This window comes from Centropristis striata, chromosome 1 (assembly GCF_030273125.1).
Source record: "Centropristis striata isolate RG_2023a ecotype Rhode Island chromosome 1, C.striata_1.0, whole genome shotgun sequence".
Lineage (NCBI taxonomy): Eukaryota > Metazoa > Chordata > Actinopteri > Perciformes > Serranidae > Centropristis > Centropristis striata.
The window spans coordinates 29,125,823-29,145,670 of record NC_081517.1 but is presented as its reverse complement, the minus strand read 5'-3'; the positions used below and the strand labels follow the sequence as shown (position 1 = coordinate 29,145,670).

Sequence of the window (19,848 nt, the reverse complement as noted above, 5' to 3'; positions counted from 1 at the left end):
TTTAAACGATGAACCATTATAAAAGGTGAACAAGCAAAAACACTGGATGAAAGGAAAGACGTAATATAGAAATTACCTGTCCACAAGCATCAAATCCAACCACAATCCCTCTGTTACACTACTAGCCCCCCTCTTCAGCTCTTTTTTCTCCATTCTCGCCCATCCATCCCTCCCCCACTTTCCGCCTCTCCCATTAGAGCCCATTTAGCGAGGCACCATATCTATTGTTTTGCTCGTTACTTTCATCTGCCAGGATAATTGAGGGACACATTCACCCCCTCCTCTTTTTGCTCGCTGATAAGTCGCAAACAGCATTAGGCGACTCACGTGTGTCACGTGCACGCCCCTCTGCTGGCGCTCAACTCCACCATAATGGACTACACACATTGCTGGTTATATGGTGTCTTAAGCACATTCTGTTCTATTATTGAATAATTTAGTTTAATTGATTAGGGTAATTAATTGATGAAGTACAGTGGCAATATCTGGTGGACACATAAGGTCAATTTCATATGACCATAACCCTGTCACACATGAAGACTATATAATTGTAGTGCTGTTCTATTAATCCTCCATGGAAGACGGAGCTTGTTTCTCGAGTCAGCAGGATCTCAGAGAGATGATGTCAGCATTTACTGAGAACAACACATGGAAAAGTGTCGATGATGCCCAATCACATTTATTGCCCGGTGATATTTCTTTATCACATATTTGTTTTTTTAACAGTTGACATACTTCTAATGGCTCATAATGAGAAATAGGAAGAAAAAAAAGGTTTAGTTTTAGGTTCATTTGCACAGTTATAATTACATAAAATGACAAAGATAACATATAGTGTAAAGTGCAGGGAGAGGCAGAAAACCCAGATGGGCTTATTTTAATAAGAAAAAACATATTTATAACATCAACAACAAGTTGACAATAACAAAAAATAATATAAAAACAAATGTAAAAAATATAAAAACAGAAATAAACATGATATAGAAGTGTATTTGTGTGTGAATTAGAGTTTTAAAACAGCAGTTAAATTGGCTTTTAGACAACTTTTGAAACATTTTATAGAGATGGAGTTCTTTGCCAAATGGAAAAAGGTATTCCATAATTTAGTCTCCCTAAATTGAACAATAAATTGACCCCTGCATGTGAGATATCTTGGAGGATGAAGATCTAAAGATTGAGGTGTTGGATAAGAGTGAACCTGGGAATTACATTAAAAATAAGTCTTAAAGTGCTTTGGAAAGTTTTCATGATCTGAATATACCTTAAAAATAAAATTGAGAGATATTGATATCATGAACAGCAAGTATCTGGAGTTGCTGAAAAAGAGGTACAGATGAGGCATGTGACTCAGATCGGGTTGCCATCCTAACCAAACGTTTCTGAAGAACCAAAATTCAGTGTGGTAGGAAAGGTGCTTGCCCAAACTATATTACAATATGAAAGATGTAGATACATTACACTATAATAAAGTGTGCGAAGACAGTTTGTAGTTACCAGATTACTAATCCTCCTAATTATACCAATAAATTTGCTTATTTTTTATTAGTTAGACCCCTGGATACATAATATAACTGGCTACAGAATGCAACCACAATCATAAACATAAGCAACCTTCGTGCAATTTCAGGATAGTATCATTTTACTGAATCATTTCTATCTTATAAGACTCTTTTCTTATATTGTTAAAACCTTCCAGAAAGAGGATTTACTGGAAAAACTCCATGTAGAACAACATGATTGATTGTTGAAGGTGAAACATAGCCCACAGCTGTCTGTATGGATTAGTTCAACCACCTACACATTAAGATACTTCACTGTACTTCTTACAGTTTATACTGGAACCTGTAAGAATTGCACTGTTGGCAACATTAGCACATTGTTAGCACTAAGAAACATATGCTACAATATTATGGTTTCATTTCAAGCGAATACATTTCCCCTGAGATAATAATAATAATGTATCACAGTGACAGCGATGGAAGAAATAACACTGGAACCAGCCACAGCCAGTACTACAACTATTATCTTGCAGTTCCAGTCTACTCTTTACTACTTTGTCAACAAGAAAAGTAAAAGTGCTTGCCATTTTTAGCATATCAGCGCCCTCATTTATTAAGTCAAAAAACAATAATTTGTAAAGATACTAAGCATGTTTGAAATACTTATTCAGACAATGGAGGTGAGAGGATAGCAGACTTGTAGTTAAGTGTAGCAGGAGTCTCATCACGTCTCAGAGGAAGGAGAGTTGACCGACAACATGATGGCGGAGGATTTGGTGTCCAAGCACCAACAACCCAAAATCTAACAATGTCAGGTTCTAAAATTAAAGATTATAGTAAGTGTTTTGCAGATATGGAATGTAATTGAAGAATGCATTTCTTGTGCCCGGTGTAAAATGTTAGACTGAAGGCGTCCATATCAGATGTTGTTCTTCGCCATGTATAGCAAAGTAAAAGCTTCAGCATTTATACCCCGTGTGCCATCTGAAGGAAATATGTGTTAAAAGTGCATATCTTCTATAGAGACTGTTTGTATCTCTATATTTGATGTTTTGTATTTTATAATGAAAGCTGAAAAATGCAAGACTTCTATTAACATGAGAAGCATTCCACTGAGTTCACGCTGCTCAGATTTAATATGGCCAAAGAAAAAAAACAGTGGTGGTGGAATGCAGAGGCCAAACAGAAAATTACCAATGTGGGTTGATTTCTGTCCTTGGTGCTGAATATTTCAACTACAAAACCAAGTGTCAGTGAATTTTACTCAGTTTATTCAGTGAAGATGTCAGCAGATGTGACTTTCTGTGGCTGCTACTTCTTTGCTCTCCTGCAGGTGACACAGGCTGTCATTCATGCAACTTTGACATTTTCCAAAAGTATAGAAAATCTGCAGCATGCCGATTATGAATGACGTTGTGATTTTGTTACAAACCAGTTGCATGCTGCTCCATCCTATAGAACTACAGCAGTATAATATACTGTAGCCTACTGAGGCAGGAAATTATAGCATAACATTGACAAGACAATGGATACATCAAACAGCTGATTTTTTAGATGGCCAGGGTCCTGTGTGACTTCACATTAAGCTAAGGGCTGGAATGATAGAGTCTAATAGTGTTGCAGCAAATAGGCAAGTCTCATTGGCTGCATGGCCTCAGGGAGGACTCCTGTCTTAAACTTTAACGAGGCCTCGTGTCCTCTCGATTGTAGGTGCTAATTGAGATGTTAAGGCGGGGGGACCAGCAACTGTGTTAGACCAGCGTTTCATTGGCTCCATATTTCTCTTTGATGAAGAGCTGTTGTGTTTCCCCTTCCTGTTTCCCTCTTAGTGGTGGTAGTTGGGCTTTTTTAGGGGCTACCATGCACATCTGATCTGGACCATAAAGCACTTATTGATCCTTGTGAACTTTTGCCTCCCTCTCCCCTCAGTCCTCAAAGACCTGATGTCTATGGATTTGAACACAGTCAAGGAGAAATCTATAGCTGGGGGAAAGATGATTAAGTGTTGCTGAACAAAGAAAAAGGATATAGGACCACACACTTTTCAGAGGGTACTGAGTCCAATTAACTAGACTCTACCAAAAAATCAATAGCTGTCACCGAGGATTTCACTAAGCGATTTGAGCAGGGATTTTAGTGGAATTCATTGATGTGGTCCCCTTTTTCCTTTTCTCAGTTGTGTGCATGTGTAAAACATTTACCCTGTGCCTAAGTATGTGTGTGTGTGTGGCTTTGAGTTGGCTGTTTGTGTTTTTATTTGATTGCCCCTGTGTTTATGCCCTCGGCCAGTCTGCCGATCGCAGCCACTTGCCTGTCTTTCTGACAGCTGCCACATCAACAAGGGACGCTTATCACAACTACGTGCCCTTTGACCTTGTCTCAATTTGCCCATCCCTCTTTCTCATATTGAGTGTGGTCAGATTTACGGCTGGGCCAAATACAGGCAGCCAAGGCACACAACTCTTCGGTGTAAAGCTGAGCCATAGATTCCTGACAGACAGTCCACACATGGGCCCGGGATTGAAGCGTGTCCTTGAGAGGGAGAAAAATCAATAGCCTAATGGGAAAGTGGTTATGGCTTCTCTCTCTTTTCCCCTCTCCCTCCTTCTTCCCTGAGACACTTTTCTGCCCACTAACTCCTTGTGTTTAAACTAATCTTCTCCTCAAAAAAAGGGACAAATTTTAAAGTCGATCATTAATGTGGTGCCTGGAGAGGGTAGATTAAAAAACTGATATATGGCCGAAGTAGTGTGCCATTTAGAGAAGCAGGGTTGCGTCGCTCCTTGTTATTACATCGGGGCACAGTAAATGGGATTTAGTCGGGGTTTTGCAGTGAGTAATAACACACATGCACACTCTGCCACCCTCATGTCATGCCTGTAAATCAGTGGATCAAGTGCACTAAAAAGAAGTGCAGCAGAGACTTAGGGAAAGAAGTAAAGACACTTCACAGTGTCTACTTTGAAAATAATAGCTCCGAAGACCAGACTTTGTGGCTGGCCCGACTAAAAGCAACCCACCATAAATACAGAGCATTTATTTTGAATTCTTTAATCAGAAAACCTTGTTAGCGACATCAATGAGTCAATTTGTACTTAAGGGGACTGACTGGGTGAGATGCTCTTTAAATGTGTATCCATTGTTCTAATGATAGGAATAGAGGTTGTAGAGAGAATGGGAAGCAGATGGCAAACTCAGAGCTTGCAAGGAGAGGAGGTGAGGCTTTTTAATGTGTGCCTAAATAGAGGTGGGAGTTACAGTAGGAGAGAGTGCTGATGGGGAAATTGCTATGAGAGGAGCAGTGCGGTATGATGAGGTAGGTGAAGCATTTAAGCCAAGGTTAGAGTGTAGGAGAGCAAAGCAATAAGCAGACTAAAAGCACGAGAAACTTAGTCCTAAACTCATCACCTTCAGTGTTTTCTCTCAAATTTCTACTTTAGCAGCTTTAAAGTTTGATGCAGCATTTTTCCACACCGATACAACAATTACATTTTCATTACTTTTGTGGAGAGACCAAGAATATTTGAAGCTGATTTTCTAGAGTGGACAGAAGATATTTTATGTTACATGTTTTACCAAGTGTAAAATTCTACTTGTGCATAATTTCCATACTAAGACTTTGTGGATCCCACATTGGGGGCTCATATGTTATAGCAGCACCAAGACAGGCTAAGAGGCAAGAACAGGAGATGAGCTTTACTGTATGCTATAATAATACCTTGGAATTAATTACTCCCAAGGGAATAATCTGAGGGTTTTAATAGGAAAAATCCTATTTATTCTGCACTATGTTTATCAGCTGGTCGCTACCTTTATCTGTCTGATGATTAGTGCTGAGCATGCACTGGACATTGTGTTTCTACAGCTGAAACGAATAAACAGTAAATTGCAGGCCATACAACAGACACTTGAAGCTCTGCAGAGCTGAGGGGAACTGCAGAGACAGGTGATAAGTCTCTGTGGGGTCTTGACTAAAGGGGCATGTGCACTGCAGAGTGGAAGCAGTTACCGTGCTGCACACGTGAATGTGCACAGGTTTTGGTCTGGCACTCAGAGTTCACCATGCTGAACTTCTGGCGGTAACCACCTGGCAGCAGAAGCCACTTTTATAAAAGTTTTGTTTTTTTGTGGATCCATTATGCTAGTAGGTGGTTGCCATGCAACTGCTTTCACATACATAAATAGTCCTGTGGTTCTTTTATCAATACAAAAAATATTGACGATAGCTTTTTGAAAGTATATATAATATTATATATAATATACAGTACATGTACATTGTATACACACTATGTAGGTCAAACACAAGACTATTAAATACAGATTGTAACCGACTACTGTTTATGTTAATGCTGAACTCAGAGACAGTCGCCAAGTTAAAAAAAAGATGAGGTTAATAGGTTGATAGCACCATGAATTGCGCATCACTTGCAACCAATATCTGCCCCACCAGACAAGATATAGCGCTAATGATATTATGATGCAAAAACGTCCATAAAGTTTTTAAGCTGAGCTCAATTTGGCTCCTTTTACACATTATTCAAGTGGTAGAGTATAAATGCACCTAGGCTAAGGTGTGGGTTGTGAGGGCTGAAGCCCTGAATAACTCCCAATCCGAAATATACTTGTGCTGTTTTTTTTAATAGATCGGACTCGTCACATTTAACCATAAAGATAAGTGTTTCTTCAGAAATAAGAGAGACAGAGTGAGTATTGATTATTCTGACCATTTGATCAGTCGGAACCTAATATTATTTAATGCTTTGTGTTCGTCTACACGTCCAAAAGATAACACACACACACAGTCCAGCGCGTCAGCTGTGGACATTACAAGAGTCACAATTAGCCAGAAACCTATTTGTTTATTAACGTTCTTTTTCATAAATTTCTCAAGTATTTTCAAAAATGACACGTAGGTGAGCTGAGAGGAGCATCCTGCCAGAGACTCTGCCCTCTGCCTGTATTTTTTCATTTCTTTTCATTTTTCTGTCTGGCTGACATGAAATCGGAGTTGGAAGGTCGAGAAGTTCCACTAAATTCTCCTGTCTGGACACAAATATGATGGCCATTTGCTAGCTAGACTTGAGATCGCTAAACTTGCCGACTAGTTATATGTCATTGAGCCAGGGACGAGGGGCCAAATTTGAATGTTGTCTTTACAAACGACAACAGACAAATCCTACACATTGTACCTTTAATGATTAAGTGTGTTTTGTCTTTGTATAATTACTTTTGATTTTACCACTTGTAATACATTGAGCTGTCTTTATACAAAATTGAGGTTTAGGCATCAAAAACGGTGCAGTTTGCGGTGTCTGGAGCTCGTTAAACACCTCACTGGGGTACGCCATCTCTGCTTTGAGGTTTTTAAGCATTCATTGTACTTCTATAACTTCTCACTTAAATCACACTTAAGCCTAAGGGGTGAAAAAAATCCATTCCTACATGGTCACATTTAATTCCCTTCATCATTTTTCAACTGGAATGAGTGAAATTGCTCCTTACCATCAGCAACTTTGCTCATTAAGAGCTTGGAGAACATTTAAATATTTCTATTTAAAACGCCTTCCCAGCAATTCCCAAAAGCCTATTTTACGCTTCTGCAGTAAGTGGATTAAACTGAATTAAAAATGAAAAGAAAAAGGGAGAGACTTTTTGTAGTGCCTTTTATGTTTTGTGAAATATAGCTTATGCTTTATATCAGACAAATAAGTATACTGCAGATACACCTTTAGTGCAAGCTGGCTAATTGATTTAGTTTACTCTGCATGTACGAGAGGAGGAAAGTGTGGAGAATGATAATAAAATCACACAGTTGGCTTTCTGGTGCAGGCTCACCAGCCAAGCTGCCGTACTTTATTTGTCTTTTCTTTTTGCTATCCGTCTGTCCTCATTAGACCTGTCCCCTCCTCTAAAAAAGGGGGCTGTCTTAAATCGGTCCAAGTATCTACTCTTCAGAAATCCACTCTTTATGTATTCATATTTGTTGCTGATTATTTCACATACGCAGTAGTCATCTTTCTCTAACATTTTTATAAGCAAATCTGTCTTTCTCATACTTTGTCTCTCTATCTCTATTTTTCTGTCTAAAAGCATTCCTAAATATGCATATTTATTGTTGATTCATATAAAAATATCCATACAGTTGTGGACCTGAGGCACAATCACAAATAATAGTGCAGTTATAGTCATTTGTGGCATTTTAAAAAGCCCCCATAGATAACATAGTATATGAAAACCGACCTTTTCTGGCTGACGACTGTCCGTCCAGGTAAACCATAGCTTTTGTTATGATAATTTCTGACAGCACAGAGTCCATTAAAAAAAAACACATTATTAAACTCTGCATTCAATTATTGTGACTCAACAGGAGATTACGAAGAAAGGTAGCCTGCTAAATATTCAAACATTCAGTCAGCATTCGTGAATATTTAGTAATGTCTTTTCACATTCAGCACAATTCATTTGAACACACAAAGAGCATAAAGCTCTTCCATCGGGTCTGGCCAATTGATACTGACAACAAAACCAACCATTTTTATGGTCAATAGAGACTTTCTTTTGTTGCTCGGCTTTTGTTCAGCTCAAAAGACTTTGATGAATTTGTTTCCCTTCATTGTGATTTGACAGGCTGAGCTTGCAAGCTAGCGTCCTTGTACTGTAACACTGAAGCACGCGCAGCCTTCTTCTCACAGGTTACACACATGAACACATGCATACACACACTTCACCACGCGTACACACAAATAGATCTGTGACAGACAGGCCAATCTTCCTGTTAGGTAGGCAGAGGTGAAGTAGCTAATTGGTGTGCAACGTGTGAACAGCATATTGTCACTTACACAGAGGTTTAGGGTGACATCTCGCCTTCTCCTGAAGTGCACAAGTGAACACAGACGTGGCGCAGGAGGAGACTGTAAGCTGCTGTAAAATATTACATAAAAAGATTGCAATCATGGCCTCAGCTAGAGAAAATACACACTCATTATCCTGCTTTCAACCTTTTCTTTTTTTCTAATTTCTGAAAGACTTCTATACACATGACACTCATATCTTCACTCTTGTTCTCTCTGTCTACCTCCCTTTACCTCTCCCTTCCTGCAGTCATGCCCCGTTTCGCTGAACAAGTGGAGGTTGCTATCGAGGCGCTCAGTACGAACCCTCCACAGGCCTTCGAGGAGAATGAGTTCATTGATGCATCCCGTTTGGTCTATGACGGCGTCCGTGACATCAGGAAAGCTGTCCTCATGATAAGGGTACGTCCATTACCACCTTAGAAAGGAAAACACTTATTGAAATCCCCTGAAATGGTTTAAAGCTCAGCAAGAGTTTGACAGAAATGAATGCAGTTAGAAATGCTGACCAAGACTGAGTGCGGTAATTTATTTCTGCTTTCGTCCATATATTTAAAACATTTTATTGGGTTTTTTGTGAATGTAGACATCTGAATAAATTTCCTAGTGTTGCTGAATAGCCAGTCAATGCGTCTGTATTAAGCATATTTGGTTTGTATTTATGATCTACATTTGTGCAATCTACAATCACTTCAGTGCATATATTATTGCCTTTTTACCCTCTAATTAATACTTTGAAAATACACAAAGCATTTAATCATAAAAACCTTTGAGAATAAAATCGCCTGAGTCACTGGATTCATCCCTTTGACTCATGAGACAAATTTGTCACACTCACAGACACCTTTCCAGTTTTTGCCTCCTTACTCTCATCTGCAGTACATTATTGGTGGAGACAAACTGTGCGAAAATCTGACGGTCACAGATGACAACGCATGTTCTCTGACAAAAATATATCTGCCCTAAGGAGGAACATAATTGAAATCTAAAATTCATTTGAATTCCCATTTGAGATGTCACACCTGTCACATGATCTGTTTCATAAAGCTGGCAGAACATTTTACAGCATGTCATTATAAAAATGCTGCATAACAACATGACACCAGCAGCTCTACTGCCTCACATACCCACTCTGATGTTACAGTATCTGCATTTTTCACCCCAACTGGCCCTTCTCTCTTCACCATGTAATTCATTTATTCAACTTTATGCAGGCTGGAAGGGTTCCCAGTGCAGCTCTGGAAAAAATCTAATTATGGAAAATAATTTGATGTTGGTAAATAATGTAAAACAGGCAGCTTTGAACTGCCCGGGACCAGCTGGCTTCATAATCCCATCCAAGTTCAATTACTTTCTGAGGAAACAACTTGGAAGATCCTTGCTTTCTCTGTTGTCTAACTCCATCATATAGATAGCAAATGTTGGTGCCACATGTAATAGTTTTTTTGTTCGCACATTTTTTTAAGCATCTGTGTTATTTTTCTCCCACTTAAGCCGAGTAATGTCTCCCTTAGAATTTTTACAGCACAGATCTTATGAGCAGTAGCTGGATTAGGAAACCAATTCTCCACAGTGTTTAAGAATTGAGGCAGGTCTTGAGAAGGGTGTAAAGTTATAATGAAAAGTTCTCCAAAACATAGTTTTGCCCTGGCCTTCATGTGCCCACGTACGCACACACACATACATACAAAGCAGAGCTGTGCCATGGAGAAGCAAATGCTGGATACAGTGGAACATGTATGAAATTGAACGGTGGTTGAAGACTGGTGTTCACACTCTCCTATTCCCAACAAACTGACCTACAGCCAGCCTCAAGCAGAAAGTTCAACTTTTGCTGGAAGTTCAGAGTGAAAGCAGAGCTGCATTACAAAATGCAAAGTCCTGCATTGATGGGGGCACGTTGTTTCAGGGCAACAGAGAGACGATGAAATACAATCTGCGAAGGCTGGTTTTAATAATGGATCCTTGAGTTTAAAGCCTTATCAGATGTCATAACACTACACAGTGATTTATAATACTGTGAAACAAGTTTTTACATCTCCGAAAACAGCAGAATCACAGTAACTAGTATAAGGTCACTGTTTTTGCCAAACAACAATGTGGTCTTCTTTGCTGGAGTCCTCTGTGTCTGCACTTGCACAGTGTCAAACCAATGGCCCCACTGAAAGGAATGACCAGTGTTACTACCCAGCTCATTAAAGGAAAGGGAAGCAAATCACACCAGCAGTGTTGGGTTAAAATAACAACATTTTGAATAAAGGAGCACAGATTATTGTTACAAACAAAATTAATGAGGCACAATACAGAGGGAAAATGGCTTGTGGGTGCTGTTCACGTTATATACATAAATATAACCAAAAGAGGACTCAAAACCTACTATTCATTTTTACTTAAAGAAACCAAGAAAATAATTTAAAAACCTCGCTAACTAACTATACAAAGGGAATTCTAAGAGTGAGTGTTTTAAACACTATACCTGGCTCAGTCTTGCAGGTACAACACTAATTTTCAAAAAAGAACACTGTCTAATACATAAATAAAACAGAATTCAATAATATGCTAATAATTTGTGACATATTCAATTGAAAACTTTACAAATACAACATATTTCATGTTCAGAATTGTTTTGTTTTTGCACTGGTTTCTGAATTTGATGTATTCTGTTTTTGATTTACATTTTACACAATTCAAATTTCAACTTTATCCAATTTTATTTATATAGCCCAGAATCACAAGTCGCAGCCTTGCCTCAAAAGGCTTTACAAACTGCACACAGTGTCCCAACTTTAATTTTACAGAGAAAGCATAATAACTAACACTTTCAAGCGCATAATGACAATAACGTTGTCCCGTTGGCGAGCCAGCTGCTTCTATTGTCAGGCTCTGGGCTGGAGGGTTGCACCAGGTGTTGCTCCAGTCATGACCCCTGTTCATCAGATAAGATGAGAAGAATGGAAAAGAACAGCACCTCAGCAGTTGGATCCTATCGCATGCAGAGGGCATCATATCCTACTCAGCATATCTAACAAAACACAACAAAAAGGGTTAAACACATGGAGAGTGTCGACTGCGGCCATAATGCCAGTCTTACAAGGGTGGTTGATCTGGTAAAAAAAATTGATTCACATGAAGAGCGAAAGGGTCGTCAAGTATGTTTTCATCTCACATGGTGAAATAAGGCCAGTAAAAAAGCAAATATATTTTGATTTTGAGGGCTTGAATAAGAATACAGGCTCATAAATGAATGATCATTCAACTGTATAACATGAAAATAACATGATCATTAAAATAGACTGGCATAATTTATGCTTTTATGAATCATTAGGGGCATTATATAAATGCAATGTAATGGTGTTTCTGCAGCCATAGATGAATGAAAAGGCTTAAAAAAAAGAATGCACAATGTAGCTATGTATGATCATAATGTTGTGCCAATTAATTATTAGAAGCTACTTTGCCTGTGGATGCTTTTCCCATTATTTAAAGCTCACCATTGTCCATAATTAGTTAATATAAGTGTATATACTGTATATCTCCTGTTTTTATATAATTATTTTCTCTTCTTTTAATTTCTAATTTAGATTTTCTATTCACAGAGTTGTGTCATGTTCAGCAGTGATAGATTATGAGTGCAATAGGCCACAGTGGATCAAACACTGTTGGGAATACTAAGAAGGAAATTCATCACAATAACTTACTGTGAATGTGCAGTAAATTCATTATACCACACTAGCAACCTGTTGTTTGGGAGATGTCCTGCTTTATAGCCAGTGTAAACACTAGTTTTGCATAAAAAAAACCCATTAATTATATATCTGATACAATTAATCATCAAGCAGAGGCAACATTCCTACAAACTATAAATAGAGTAACTCACGGTGCTCTTCACAGGAATAACGGTGACAGCGCTGTGAATGCATAGCTTTTTAAATGTCAGCATCATGTAGGAAAGATGACTTTACACATGTACGTGTTTTGATCTCATATTCAGCTCTGCTGCAGGTGAGCCATCCAGCATAGGTTACCATGGTGATGTAACCCAGTTAAAAGTGAGCCGGTTTCATGAGACCAACAAGCTGTGTTATAGTTAACTGGCTATCCCAAGATCTTAATTAGTGAGAGCCCAATAGAAATGCTAATAAATCATTTAGTGTCTCGCTTTGATCAGTTGCAAAAAATATATAACATTACATTCCATTTTTTTTATTTGATCAGAGACCACCCTTTTCAATTATTTAGCATGGTGGAGTAATGCTGTCTATTTCCTTCATTACACTTCACAATGCTTGTGATTCTGCTTTTTTTTTTTACTTTTGGAATACAAAAAAGATGAATCAATAGACTGTCACATAAGATAATTGTGCAGAGACAAACTGAACATAATATTTACAAAAATAAAAGCAATACAGCTGACATTTTCTTACATTCTTCCTCTCTAAAAGTTTTTTTTTTCTAATCGTTGCTTTGCAGTAGTGAATTTTGAAAGCAGTAACACCAGCCTTGACAGAGAACATTCACAAAGTCCTTTATTCGTGGCTTGACAAATTTGATTTAAATATTTTCCTGGTCATAGTAATGAATTAAGCAATTCATATTTGATATTAGCCAGACAACAAAATAAAGAAAAGCATCACTCAAGTAACACCACTCTGCTATCACCGTCACTCTCAAGGTTATACAACATGAGAGTGAGCTGAATACTTGGATAAAACTAGTATCCGGCAGGGTTATTGTCCTTTTTATGAGCATGAGCGTCATCCAAGTAAAACGGTAAAAGGTTTTCTATTAAATGATATATATAACAACTTCTGATTAATCCTTATCAGTTTTAAGGTTAAAATATCAACTTCAGATTCGGTCCAACTACTTTCGATTGAAGCTCTGGCTCACTTCAACTTTAAACATTCACACAAGTATGGATACAGATGCAGATAATGGTGTAATCTTTCATCTATGTCTACTTCTACATTGTATCTTGTTGTTTGGTTGATGATTTCCATGGTAAAAGGGACCGAAATTACCGCTGAGTATTTCTTTCCATCAAAGCCATTGAATTAAGGGTATTCATTTGAAAAAACACCTATAGTACAATATTTCTGCATTTTTAAGGAGTGTGACGCATTTGTTATTTCACGTTACAGGGGAATTTAGATGAGGGAAGGAAGTGTGTTTTCCGGCTGATGAAGAGTTGACTCTTTTATTGTGTGACATCCCTGTCATGTGCTCAGTTTGGTTTGAGCCAATATTCCAAATGAGCCACTGTATGCTGAAAATGACAACACAGGAACATATGCTGTCTGTTACTCTGGATTCCCACACAATGGGGCATGAAGTCAATTTGCTCTTTTCAGCTGTCAGTTTAGGAGTCGTATGATTTTTTTTTTTTCATTTTTTTTTTCAGCTTGTCTCTCTCTCTGACTGTTTGCCCAACTTTGTGTTTCTCACAGACACCAGAGGAGCTGGAAGACGACTCTGACTTTGAACAGGAGGACTATGATACTCGCAGCAGGACCAGTGTCCAGACTGAAGATGACCAGCTTATTGCTGGACAGAGTGCTCGGGTGAGTGGATGTTCATCTCCCACACTGTGCTGAAAACTCCCAGGATGTGCCTCAGTTGTGGAGTGTGACATGAAAAAAAAAAAAAAAACTGAAAAAAGCAACAACATCAGAATAGGAATCAGAAATACTTTATTGATCCCCGGGGCAAAATTGCTTTGTTACAGTTGCTGCTATATAAGAATAGAATAGAAAGTAATTCTGCAATAAAATAAAGGTAAAAAAAAGCACTCTACACTAAATATACAACAATATAAGTAGAAATATGAAATATAGAAAAATTGTAGTAAATAGAGATATGCACAATAGAATAAAATAGCAATATGTAAATATAGAAATACAAATATTGATATGTACAATTAACAGTGACAAATTGAATTAAAGCACATGGTTTCTATATAAATTTTGTATTGCACAGATAACTATTATAAATAAGTTATAAAGTTATGAATCATGTGGTTATGGCTGCTGACGGGTGAAATAAGTCTATTTACTCACTGTCTTTGACACTCTGAGGATTAACGTGAGGTATTAAATGTTTGATGGCCACAGGCAGGAATGACTTCCTATGGCGCGCTGTGGTGCATCTCTGTGGAATCAGTCTTGTACTGAAAGAACTCCTGCACCTAAGCAGAACGTCACAGAGAGGGTGGGAGACACTGTCTAAGATGACCCGTACTTTAGACAGCATCCTCCTCTCTGACACCACTGTGAGACCGAATTCATGATATAAGTGACTGTAGTGTTGTTGCTTCAGTTGCAGGCTGACATGCAAGTTGAACTGCATCCCACCTCAACACCCACCGCAGTTCCCTGACCACACTGGAATCGATTCATCCAACTAGTTCCACTTACATAGCATGAAAGTCCATTCAAATGATACTAACAAGCGGGATTATTTTAAATAAACACTGTTCGGGGGTGGCAGGTGTAAAATTGCAATCACAAACAAAGAAGTAATTACCAAATTCCCTTCAGATGCCAGACAAAACACAAAATACAGTACAGTGCTGTGCCAAAGCTTCAGTTGCGATCACCAGGGTCTGGGCTTTGTTGCACATTAGCAATTTTTCACTTGGGCCCAGCTTAAAGAACATTAAGAGGGTATCAGCACTCCCCTCCAGCAACACAGAGGCTCTAGCGGTGTGTTGCATGTTGAATGGATTGTGGATGGCAGGAGTATGACTTGGCCCAATGCCTCTCCCGATGGCACAAGCCTGTATTATACCGCCTGAGTCTCTACACAGCCTGTACACACAGGGGAGTAATGCACAAAGAAGGGAGAAATAAATAAAACTGAAAGAGCAGCTTATTGTGGCTAAATGTATGTGCTATACAGCTGTAGCCACAATTGTGATGCCTTTTGATAGTAGTTAAAAGAAAAAAGAGCAGAAGAAAGGGAGCCGCAAACAGGCAACCATTCATTCTGAAGGCGAAAGATGCACTTAAAAGTGAGACCATGTAACTGCTGCTGAACAACACCAATGTGGCCACAAATATCAATAATGGGATAATGATAAGTGTTGAATGAAAATATAACTGAAGCAGAAGTAGAGAAGTGTTCTAAAGCCAGCAGACTGAACCAGTAATGTTACACAGAAACATCTACTCTAGGCTTGTTAGCATTAGTTAACATGTAATCTGCTGGTCATAACAGACCACAGTATGTTTAATTGAGCACGGTGTACTTCATTGCAGTGGGAAACATTGTTATTTCTTATTTCTCATTTTCAAAAATGGTGGAAAAATGTGAATAGTCTGTGAAATACCCAATCTGTTTTAAAATGTGATGATTTTTTTATATGATTGTCTGTGAATGCAACAAGTCAACCAAACTAAATAGAAAAATATGCTTTTTATAAGTAGTAAGTAAGTAAGAATAGGAACATTTTGCGGCTCGCGGTACAGATCGGAGCACAACGTTCTAAAAATAGCACACAGACGTAAAGATTTATGTCAAACGTAAATATGGGTCGTATTTTGCTGCCTGAACAAACAACCTCAGAATCACAATTCTGCACACATGTTTTACAGTAATGAAAATCCTCTCAAATCTTGACAAAGATCTCCGACGAAACGTTGCACAGTTAAACTGTCTGGGAGATTGTAATAACATTTTATGTAATTATTTTTTAAGTTCGCTTCTCTGATTCAGCACCTGTAAAAGTTTTTTGAAAGTTGCGTACCCTGCACCCGATCTGAAATCCAACCATGAACAAAAAGAACAGACCCGTGCTTTGGGAGCGCAGTAGCTTCTCCAGGATGCCTGTGGGGGTCCTGGGTGTGAAGTGCTTGGAGTTTGTTGTATGTATACTCCCACTAAGGCTCCCGCAGTGTAACATTGCAGGGCCATCTGAGCTTAGACGCACCAGCACTGCCACACAAGGGAGCTTCACAGCACCAAACTGTTAACTAGTTTTCCTGGCACTCAACTGTGCTTTGAGTGGGCAGCACTTCTTGGGAACAGTTTGAAATCGCAGCATGTCCCTTTGTCATAACTTGTTGCTGTAATACAAGTGATATAAGGTGGATTGAAGGGTGACGTGGCTGAATGCAATGGTTGTTCATGCACACTCAATTAGCAAGCTATGCACTCAAGCTTGCGTCAAGTAAATGCAAGATCGCATTGTGTCCTCAAACATGATTATATATAGTACTTATTATCGTGTACAGCGTACTATACATCTGGCATACTGACAGAGGCTCTCACACAGTTAATTGATATTGCCTGTTTTTCCACTCATAGACACTGTGATGCCCTCGGAGACTAAACATTTACACACGCAGAAGGCAAGCACATCCATAAAAGATGTGTTTGCCGTGAACCACTGGTGATGTGCCCAGTCGGCCTCAGCCTGTCGTGTCAGGATAAAGCGCGCTGTCCTCTCACGGTCATGCCAAGTGCACACTGGTGCTCTGTGTTTCTATTCAAACAGACAAGAGGAAGTGTAATCCATTTTCTCCATAGGAGCTGACATGAGCACACTGAGGTTTACAGTCATGATCCCTCCAAGCCCCTTCAGTGTGCGGGTATCACACACAGGACACAGGCGTAACATCTCCATCTCACTTTCTCCATCTCGCTGTCTCTTTCTCGCTCAGTGTAGAAAGAAATCAAATCAAGTCCAGGGCATTCCCAGGAGCCTTTGTTCCCACTGCTTTGCCTTGTGTGGTGCTCCACTTGTCACTTCTATTATACGTATGCGTAAAGCTAACTTATTAGAGCAAACGTGCATAATGAGAAGGCAGCAAAAACACACAGGGGAAGAAGGCCTGTACATAGTGTCTCTTTCTATTAGAACATGCAGGCGCAAACTCTCTTTCTATAACACACCACGGATAATGCACAGAGAGCCAAACACACACACACACACTCACAACATCTCTTAACACAGTGATTGGATAACACTGTTGATAGGTCATCCATAAAATTGAACTCTGAGTGTCTGGGCAGTTTATTTCAAATGAAACAAATTAAAGTCATTTCAAGACGCCGCGCTCGGTGAAGAAACCCGGAAAGCGCTCTAATCCCTGCAGACGTAGCCGAGTCGCAGAGTGTATTGGCACAGCACTCCCTCGGCCGGATTTGCCACTATGTTAAGCTCCCAAGGCCCGCTCCTTGTTGTTATCAGTAAAGTAGGGGAAGGGATTTGGGGATAAGTGAATTCTAGAGAGCAGGGGAGGAGGGAGAAGGGGGGCTTCACCAAGTGCCTTCCTGCTCCCCTGACGTCCCAATTGGCTCATGTGTTTACCCCTGTGCTGCAGCTTTCTTTTGTGTTCAGAACCCCTCTCCGTCTCTCTCTTTCTCTCAACCTTGCAGACGCTCTCTCTCTTTTGTCACACCATTTTCAGAGTGAATTTGAATACCAACCAAATCCCCAACTCTGTCTCTCTCTGTCTCTCTCTCTCTCCCCCAACCTCCCTTGATCCCTAATTTTAGAAAAGGAATTTCCAATCCAAATTGTTGAGTTTCAAGAGACTTTTTGCTCCCTTTTAGCTGTTCGGGGGGAGCAGTTCATCTTGGTTTAATGCAGCTCTTATGCACACAAGATGGAGGGAAACATTTTGTTTGCACTTAGAGAGATATCCAAACTTAAAACCCCCCTTACTCTCAATTTACGTCCTTTATCTGGATTGTTACAATGGCATTTAGCAAAACCATAACTGCACTTCTTCTCAACAGTGTATCCACCATTTTGACACCAAGGGCATAGTGCTCGATGTAATTATAGAAATAAGTGAATAATTGATGCTTCAACAGTTGGGTGCAGGAACAAAATGAGCAGCAAAGATATGTTAACGACCGCCCTCGAGTCCTGAGGTCAGAGAGACGTGTCTGGTGGCTCAGTGCATTCACCTGTGTCGCTATTGATTAGACAGCAATTACTGTACAGCTTTGCCTACATTATGTTTTTTTTGGCTATGTTGAATATGAGCCTGTAATCAGCAAACGTTACCCCGGGGAGCTGCCGGCTACTACTGAGAGCACAAGCACCCTTGAACTGTTTGGACTAAAATGCCTTTTGCATTCCACCAATGTATATTAAAGCATGTTCGTGCCGTTATTCAAACCGATTTCAATCTAAAAAAACAAGTTATAGTTGAAATACACAGCATGAATAAAATATAACACACAGCAAATGGTGTGTTATATAATGCAAAAGCAGGATAACTATTGGTTAAAATGCAGTTATAAAAGCAGATTATTGTTTATCAACCAAGCCAAAACGCATACTTAATTCAGGCATCTGTCTGATTAGTAAATAAACCTTTGGAGGTATATTTGACTTGTGGATGGGCAGAGTTACAGGAGTTGTTTTGTCACAGATTAAATAAATGCTGCTGCTGGGGCCCCAGAGCCGCTGGCTGCTATGTGCGACTCATAATTCATAGCGACACCTGCAAAGTGAATACAAGTTTGCCCTGCTGGAATCAGTGGTCTGTTTGTTTTAAATTGTTTATTCCTCATTGTGCAGTCTCAATACATATTAACTTTGTATTTGTTTTAAGTGTGAGCAGTGTTTTCACCCCACACGCGGTTTAATGGGATTTGCTGCCTCGCTGTTGTTTGTGTGTCTTGGCATCAACAGCAGAGGAAATCTACACTGGGCTTGAGGGGGCTGGTTTTGCTTGTTTGTTTATGCCGTTCGGGTTTTATAATTTTTTTTTTTTTTTCCAAGCTAACCGCCATCAAAGCTTTGCACAACTCTGCTCACACAGCGATCAGTAGGCCAAAGCTCATGGACACATCTGTTGGCCTCTGATGAGAAAGTTGTCGCCTCCATGCTCCTCTATTTCTCTCTGTAATTTCAATTTTTTTCTATTCCATTGAAGCCCCCCTCCTGTAGCAGCTTATTTTCTTTTCGGAGAATTTCAGAAAGGACAAGTCATCTATATTTTTTGTTTTCAATTTCCTCCTGACACATCTAGCGGGGGACATGAGCAAAGTGACGCACTTTCTCACTGAGCTCACCCCACACACCAGCTTTGCTGTGAGAGAGGGAATAAGGAAGAGGGAAAAGGAGGACAAGGGCGATTATTTCATTAAGAGAATAGCAATTCTTGGAGGACAGTCAATAATAGATGAGGTTAAAAAACAATGGTGACTTTTCTTTTTTTTACTGTACTCGTTTTCTCTCTGTGCCTCTCGAGTCAATAGAATCGACCTAATGGAAACCAGGTTACTCTTCCTTCCATCTCACCTCCCTGACATAATGTTGAACAAATGCATTATTCATTCTCTGGTCTAAGAAGCGAGGTAATTATACATTTATCTCCCAAATAATACTGGGTCCTTACTGCGCCTATGACCTTGCCATAAGATTTATGCCATTTTGGACCTGCCCCCAAAGGCCGCTGAAGAAAAAATGAAGGCAAAAATGGATTTGCTCTTTATGGATATAAGATGTCAAGGGGTTTGAAAAGGTCCAGTCATTAAAT

General features: G+C 39.3%; 1 protein-coding gene across 2 annotated transcripts in view; it reads left to right on the top strand.

Moving 5' to 3' along the window:
* The window catches only part of ctnna2 (catenin (cadherin-associated protein), alpha 2), a 352,125-nt gene that overhangs the window by 316,555 nt on the left and 15,722 nt on the right, over positions 1-19,848 (top strand). For both annotated transcript variants that reach the window (XM_059337500.1, XM_059337510.1), the window contains 2 exons: positions 8,601-8,752; positions 13,798-13,911. In XM_059337500.1, the coding sequence (XP_059193483.1) occupies positions 8,601-8,752; positions 13,798-13,911 (266 nt within the window). The remainder of the gene's footprint in view (positions 1-8,600; positions 8,753-13,797; positions 13,912-19,848) is intronic.